Source organism: Corvus moneduloides, chromosome 17 (assembly GCF_009650955.1).
Source record: "Corvus moneduloides isolate bCorMon1 chromosome 17, bCorMon1.pri, whole genome shotgun sequence".
In the NCBI taxonomy this organism is placed as follows: Eukaryota; Metazoa; Chordata; class Aves; order Passeriformes; family Corvidae; genus Corvus; species Corvus moneduloides.
This window is the reverse complement of record NC_045492.1, coordinates 1,377,534-1,385,460: the sequence shown is the minus strand read 5'-3', so window position 1 is coordinate 1,385,460 and position 7,927 is coordinate 1,377,534. Positions and strand designations below refer to the sequence as shown.

Here is a 7,927-nt window from a genome sequence, read left to right as displayed (position 1 = left end):
GCATTTGTCTTCTCAAGTCACCGTTACCGTGATGGAGCCAGGCTGTCCTGGGAATGGCTGAACCTGCCAGTGGGAAGTGGGGAATGATTCCCTTGGTTTGCATTGCTTGCATGTGCAGCTTTTGCTTCCCCTAGTAAACAGCTTTATCTCAAACCACAAGGGTTTTTTCGCTTTTACCATTTGATTCTCTCCACTGTCCCACCAGGGACTGTGTGTGGGGCTGAGTTGTTGTCTGGGATTAAACCATGACAGAAGGTACGTAAAATGAGTCCTTCCCTTGATAGGTGTAATAAAACTGACCCTTCTCTTCTCTGTTTTTTCTCAGGTGCTGGGCTGAGGTGGACAGAGCAAGCTGAGGCATCTCCTGGGCTGTTTGGAGCAGTTTTGCACGTCTGGAGCAAAGTCTTCCTTGTAGTTCTCTCTGGATGTAGCACAGCCAGGACAGATGAGGGACAGGGAGGGAGGGATCTAATTAAACACTTATTCTCCAGAATCTTGGCTCTCAGAATTAAGGCAAAATTTGAAAAACTGAAACTGAAAATGAAAGGCAAAAATAGGCAGATCATAAGAAAAGGAAGTAGAACCCAAACCAAGTCTGACCTTATAATTTTAATTATTTGCTTTCTCTTTTGGAAAATGCAGGTTCACTGAAAGAAACCAATAAAACCTGCCTGTAAGAAAGGATCAGTTCTTATTATTCTGAACTAATCTGAAACAATTCAGGTGGAAAAAATGTTTTCCTGTTGATCTTTTCAAGAAGAATATTCTACTATTTTATAATTCAAGACAATGCTTTTATCACAGTATTTTAGTTAATTCATAGTCTAAAGTGTGAAAGATTAATAAAAAAAGAAAAATATTATTTACGTAAACTATTTTTAAAATTCAATCTTAGGAATTTCTTCCCATTTGTCTTCTTGAACAGCATTATTTTCCAAGTTTTTGGCTTTTTACCAAAATTCCAAAATTTGTGTGACAGGGAAAAAACCATTTGTGGCTTAGCTTAATGGTTAAAATCTAAAAATGTCTGGGGCACAAATTACAGTCAACGTTGCAGCCTGTTGAATCTTGGGTGTACTTCAGTGAACTGTGGGTTGATGCTGCTTGCCTCGGGAGCCCGAGTTTGCTGCCTCTTTTCAGCAGAGGCAGGTCTAGAACAATGTGGAATCTGCCCTGACATTTCTACAGCCACCTTTCCTGGGAAGTCTGCTTCAGGCTGGTCCTTGCTGCTATCTGGCCTTGACACTGGAGGACGTGCTCAGGTGGTGGTGTGTGAACAGGCAGGTGGAGGAAGAGTTTGTTTCATGCTTAGCTTCTGCATGTGTTTGTGATTAACACCTCCAGCAACAGCCAGGGAGAATCCAGGCAGGAAGCAACAGCCAAGGCCTGCAGGGCTGTCAGGAGGCATGGGCTCATGGTCCATGATGGTGCCACCAGTGATCAGGTAGAAGATCATTACTGGAGTCTGCTGTGCTGACTGGGAGCACTGCAGCTGCTGGATTTTGGCAGCAGGGATGGTTGCTTGTGGTATTTGCATGGTTTGGAAACAGCTTGTATTTCTTTATCCTTCCCTGTTTATTCTATTATGGATGTAGTACTGCTCTAGCCAGTGACCCGAGGCTGCAGAATTAAACTGAGGAATGTAGAGAACTGAAAGGGAAATATTATATAACAGTGGTTTCCTTCAGGGCCAAAAGAAGAAGAACCTACTTGTACCGGTTTGGCCAAACTTAGAAATATATCCTCTGAGAGAAGGCACAACCACCTCTCCCCCACCAGGTTCAGGAAAAAATAAATTTTCCTCGAAGGAAAGTGAAGGAGATAAAACTATTTCTTTAACAAACACACGGGAAAAGGAAAATAATGCTAAATAATAAAATCTCTCACTGTGGAGAAAAAACCTGGGAAACTGTTAGAGTCCTCCTGTTGGTCTCCTCGGAGCTGGGGCTTGGCACAGGGCCAGGCCCTCTGCGCTCGGTGGAAGGTCCTCCTGATGTGTTCTAATATTGTAGCAGTCCAGTGGAAAAGGGAGAAAGTCCGAAATTCCAGGGAAGGAAAAAAAAATCAACTCTCTCTCCGGGGAAAAAGCAGCTGAGCAACTGGCCAAAAGCTGACCGGGAAGCCGCAAGCCGGGTGCCTCCTCCCTCCCCTGGAAAAAAAAAACGCTATCTGTGTGTGACCTTGAACAAGCTGCAAACTGCTTTGAAAAAGTTTTTCTCTGTTTTTCCTTCCCCCTCTCAGGCTCAGTTTAGAGGCATAGAAAGGCACAAAGTTAATTTCTGGGCATAGGGCAGTGATATGGGATACACAACATAAAGTCACCCCAAGACACTACTGTTTCACATATTTGCACTGTAACCAGGAGTTGGACTCGATGATCCTGATGGGTCCCTTCCAGGTCAGCATATTCTGTGATTCTAAGGTGAGAACATCCAATGGTAGAAAGGGCTAAACTGGCCGAGATCAGGAATGCCAGGGATACTGATTCCTGTCAGAGGATGACATTTCACTTGCTGGTGAGGTAAGATGTGCAGCAGCCTTGTCTTGCAGGCAATGCAAGGGGAGCCACCTTCGGGCAGTAGAGGGAGGTGTAGCTGTAGCTCCAGGTGAAGCCCAGATCACAGGGGAGTTCTTTGGGGCTGCTTAAGTGGATATGAGGAATTGTCTCCAGCCACATCTCTCCATACCCCCTGTAGAACCATTTGTGGTGGTAGGACTCTGACAGTATATTGTTCATTAAAGCTTTTGATATTTAAGCTCAAATGTGCTTGCAGAGGTACGATAAGAGGCCTGTTGGTGCTGTCTGTGGGAGGCCCTGTGTGCCTGTCCAGACCTGTGGAACTGGCCGTGTCTATGCGTGACCCTCTGTCGGCTCCACAACTGCTTGGATCTGGGGGCTTGGAGCTGTGGCAGCCTCCTCTCTCTCAGGCTGCTGGATCAGGCAACTCCTAACAGCAGTGATGGAGCAGGAAAGCTCTTTCCATGGTCCCATGCCCTGGATGTGCACCCAGAGGTCAGTCTCAGGCTGAGGGATGTGAGAAAAGGCTCTGGAGAGGAGGGTGAGGATTCCAGTGTGCCCATGGATGGGCCCACAGCGATGCCACCAACATCATCCTGGACAGTGTGAGCCAGGCCAGGGGGGCCAGGCCAGAACCACAGCGTGGCCAGGGCTTGTTGTCCACTGGGCACTGGTGAGCCCAGAGCAGTTTGGTGTGGCCAGTGGGGGCTGTGGAAACAAATGGGCCTGAAAGGAGGCTCTCCAGGGAGATGCCAAGAATCAGTTGAGGCTGGGGGAGGCAAAGGGTGGTTAGACAGTAGAGAGGGCCAGAGGAGGTGCCCAGAACAGGAGGAGGCCATAGGGCACCCTGCTGCCAAAACTTCTCCTCACCCATGGTATCTCCAAGGGAGACCAAAAAGGCTGAAGAGGGAAGAAAGAACAGGGTAGAGAAGGGTCTAGAAGGGACCACAGGGGTCCCAGAGAAGTCCAGCTTTGCCTTTTCCCCTGGTTTACACCCATATAACCTGCACCTATTCAGCCCTGAGCCTGCCCTGTTTTTCCTGCAGGGACCAGTTGTGGCAGAGGTTGCAGAGGTTGCAGACACAGAGAGGACAGGGTGTGCTGCGTGCAGCTCACAGGAAGGCAGGGAGCTACAGATGCTGCTGCCTTCAGAGCAGGACCCCTGGACAAGCTGCCACGTGTCTCACACAGCCACAGTGCCACAATCCATCCGTTCCCTTCTCCCACATCCAGAAGTGCAAGCAACTTCCCCTGTTTAATTAGCCCTTCATTACTGGCAAAGGGAGCTCTGTTTACATCACTGGCCAACCCAGAGAAGGTGCAGCTGAGGTGCACCTGGCTCCAGGTGTGGGGTGGAAGAGAGCAGCTGTTTGGAGTAAGGACCATCAGTTGCTCCAGTGTGGGACTGGGGGGGCCTGGATGGATGAGGAGTGGGACCAGCCCTGTGGGGTGCATCCAGACCTACAGGTAGGAGGTATTGCTGTCCCTCCTGCAATGACAGACACTGTGGGCCAGAAAGACAGAACTGCCCCTGAGACGGCCAAAAGGGAAGTCAAGTTCCTTCCCTCCTATTCCATTCTGTTGAGCCACCAAACTTGTGGGTTTGTGGTTGTGAAACAACCCCCTGTTTCATAAGGCAGAGAGGAAGCCATTTCCCCATCAAGTGACCGGAACTAAGAAAGAGAAACAAAAAGTCCTGATAGCCTTTTCCCCAAGGTCTGCAGGATCCTAAGTGGTCACGGGGGCCCAGCCCTGGGCATGTGACTGGGACATTGTGGTTCCAGTTCAACCATCCCAGCCCTGCAGTCGTGCTACAGAAACCCAAGCCGTGGGACAGAAGGTGGCTTGTGGCAACGAGGTCATATCAGGAGCCACAAGAACCCACCCAACTGCTCAGTGCCTCTGGCCAAAGCCTTCCTCTGAAGAAGCCCTGCTTGAGCCGAGAGGGAGAGAGGGAGCCAAGAGGGACGTGATGCTGCCTGTGACCCATGTGATTGCCTTCGGTGAGTGCCAGAGGCTGTGGGGATTCCCAGAGGGTGACAGGAGATTTCCAGAGGATGACAAGAGGTGTCCAGACACTCCACAGAGATGTGACACAGCTGCTTCTCTTGCAGGCGCTTGGCTGGTGGCACAGAGCGAGGCTACACCAAGTGAGTATCTTGAGGAGGTAGATGGGGAGTTTGGACACATTTCTGGGTCCACCCATCTCCCACAGGGCTCTTCCACAGTCCCCTGGAACAAAACTCACCCTTGTGTGGAGACAGAGCCTGGTGGCAGCCCCGGGCTCACGGCAGGGCAGCTGCTGGGGGTTTCCTGTCTGTCTGGCAGCATCTCTCTCCCTGTGCAGGTGCCCCCACAATCTCCATCTACCAGAAGCCACCTGGGGTGATCTCACCAGGAGGATCCACCACCATCTGCTGCACTTGCCAGCACAGCTATGGGAGCTTCGTGCTGTACAAGGGCAGCCACCAGCTCCGTACCCTGGAGCAGAGTGGCAGCAGGGCCGAGTTCTCCATCTCTAATGCCACCTATGAGGATAGAGGTACCTACGTCTGCCATTACCTGGAGGGAGGCACTGTGCTGGCTCGCAGTGATGAACTGGAAGTCTCTGTGGAAGGTAAGGGATGTGCTGTTTCCCCTCTTGTGGGGTCACATGCCCCAGGGCACACCAGGATGCCCATGGCCATTTCCATGATGGGCAGGGTTTTTCTCTTCTTCAGTGGCTTAGGGAGGTGGGGACCATCTTCACCTCCGCCTGAGCCAGCTGGTGGCTTCACAGAGATCCTGGTGCTCCTGGCACCATGTCAAAGCCCTCTACACCTTCTCATTCCCTGTCCTGTCCCCACAGAGCTCCGTCTCCCCAGACCCGACCTCTCTGTCCTGCCTGGGCACAAGGTGACTGTGGGAGCTGACGTGATGCTGCGCTGCACCCCCACCCACCCCAGCACCGGCTGTTACCTGTACCTGGAGGGCCAGATCCGAGCCCAGCTGCTCCCAAGGGAACAAGGTGACTACAACCTCTCCCACGTGCAGAAAGGTGACGGCGGCCGCTACAGCTGCCAGTGCTACGCCATCAATGCTTCGAGAGAATGGTCTGCTGTCAGCAGGACCCTGGACTTGGTGGTGAGAGGTGAGACATCCCCCAGCCACATCCTGCTCTACTCTTCCTCCCTGCAATCTGTCACATCCTGGGGGAACTAGAAAAGAGGATTTAGGGCAGGAAAGCAGCTGTAAGAGGGGTCCAAGCAGAGGGTTCCAGCTTCCTTCAGCTCTGTTTGAGCTGGCCAGCTCCTCAGGGAGCCTAGAGATGACCTACAGACCCTACAGATACAGGATTGCTGGGCTGACAGGTGGGGATAAGAGTCAGAGGACACCTCTCCCTGCACCTCCCAGCCCCAGGGACAGCCACACATCTTGTCACAGCTCAGTGTCACCATCTGGCTGGCAGTGGCATCTGAGGGCCAGCTCCATGTTCTTTGCTCCTTCCCATCTTCGGTGCCACTGGGTGGGGTCACAGGTGAGAGGCTGAGAGTAGGGGGTGTCCCAGGGGACAGGGATGTGGGAGGTGCAGCTGGCGGCCCCCTCGGGGCTCCCTTTACTCCCTATGAACTTCCCGTTGCGTCTCTTTAGCCCAGGACCTCCCTGGGGTGTCCCCTTGCCCTGTATGTCCCCTCGGATCCCCTGCTGCCCCCATGGGAGGACTCCGTTGGCCTTGGATCTCCCGGGGTTCCTCCCCAGTGACCGTCCCTTCTGTCCCCTGCAGATTACACGCTGTGCAACGTCGTGCGCCTGGCGCTGGGGGCCGGGCTCCTGCTCCTGCTGGGGCTCCTCACGGCTGAGGCTGCGCGGAGCCGCTGCTGCCGGGGCCGGGGGGCGGCTCGCTCCCCGCTGCGGGACCGCCGCGGCTCTGCCCGTCCAGCACCTCGCGCTGGGGTAAATAAACTGTCCCTGTCCTGTCCCGGCTCCTGTCCCAGTCGCTGTCCCGGTCCCAGCCCCTATTTCTGTCCCGGTCCCGGTCCCGGTCCTTGTCCCGGTCCCGGTCCCGGCTGCCTCGGGGGTCCCGCGGGGCAGGCGGGCGGCGGAACACGCAGAGGGGCGGGGCCTTCGCCCTCGGGCGGCGGAGTGACCGCTGCACTGACCGCTGCACTGACCGCTGCACTCATCCCCCGGCCACTCACTGACCGCTGCACTGATTCCCCGGCCACGCACTGACCGCTGCACTGACCGCTGCACTGATCCCCCGGCCACGCACTGACCGCTGCACTGACCGCTGCACTGATCCCCCGGCCACGCACTGACCGCTGCAGTGATCCCCCGGCCACGCACTGACCGCTGCACTGACCGCTGCACTGATCCCCCGGCCACTCACTGACCGCTGCACTGATTCCCCGGCCACGCACTGACCGCTGCAGTGATCCCCCGGCCACTCACTGACCGCTGCACTGACCGCTGCACTCATCCCCCGGCCACTCACTGACCGCTGCACTGATTCCCCGGCCACGCACTGACCGCTGCACTGACCGCTGCACTGATCCCCCGGCCACTCACTGACCGCTGCACTGCTCCCCCGGCCACGCACTGACCGCTGCACTGACCGCTGCACTGACTGCTGCAATGATCCCCCGGCCACTCACTGACCGCTGCACTGACCGCTGCACTGCTCCCCCGGCCACTCACTGACCGCTGCACTGCTCCCCCGGCCACGCACTGACCGCTGCACTGACCGCTGCACTGACTGCTGCACTGATCCCCCGGCCACTCACTGACCGCTGCACTGATCCCTCGCCCACGCACTGACCGCTGCACTGACCGCTGCACTCATCCCCCGGCCACTCACTGACCGCTGCACTGACCGCTGCACTCATCCCCCGGCCACTCACTGACCGCTGCACTGACCGCTGCACTGACTGCTGCACTGATCCCTCGCCCACGCACTGACCGCTGCACTGACCGCTGCACTGATCCCCCGGCCACTCACTGACCGCTGCACTGCTCCCTCGGCCACGCACTGACCGCTGCACTGACCGCTGCACTGACTGCTGCACTGATCCCTCGCCCACGCACTGACCGCTGCACTGATTCCCCGGCCACGCACTGACCACTGCTCTGACCGCTGCACTGATCGCTGTGGCCACGCACTGACTGCTGCACTGACTGCTCCTGCTGCACAGTGACCACTGCACTGACCACTCCACTGATCGCTGTGGCCATGCAGTGACAACCGGACTGACCACTCAACTGACCACTCTGCTGGCCACTCCTGCTATGCAGCAACTGCTCCAGCCATGTTGTGCCTGCTCCTGCATGGTGGCTGCTCCTGCTGCATGCTGGCCACTAGAACGACCTCACCTGCTGCACAGTGACCATGCTGGCCACACAGTGACTGCTCCCACGCAGTGACCACTGCAC

At 55.4% G+C, this 7,927-nt stretch overlaps 1 protein-coding gene across 1 annotated transcript; it reads left to right on the top strand.

The window, feature by feature from the left end:
* The first annotated feature begins 4,234 nt into the window (after window positions 1-4,234).
* LOC116452680 (immunoglobulin superfamily member 1-like) lies at window positions 4,235-6,730 on the top strand. The gene is made up of 5 exons (XM_032127334.1): window positions 4,235-4,521; window positions 4,633-4,668; window positions 4,866-5,135; window positions 5,367-5,648; window positions 6,282-6,730. The coding sequence occupies exons 1-5, from the start codon at window positions 4,491-4,493 to the stop codon at window positions 6,728-6,730; spliced, it is 1,068 nt and encodes a 355-aa protein (XP_031983225.1). The 5' UTR covers window positions 4,235-4,490.
* The last annotated feature ends 1,197 nt before the right edge of the window (window positions 6,731-7,927 follow it).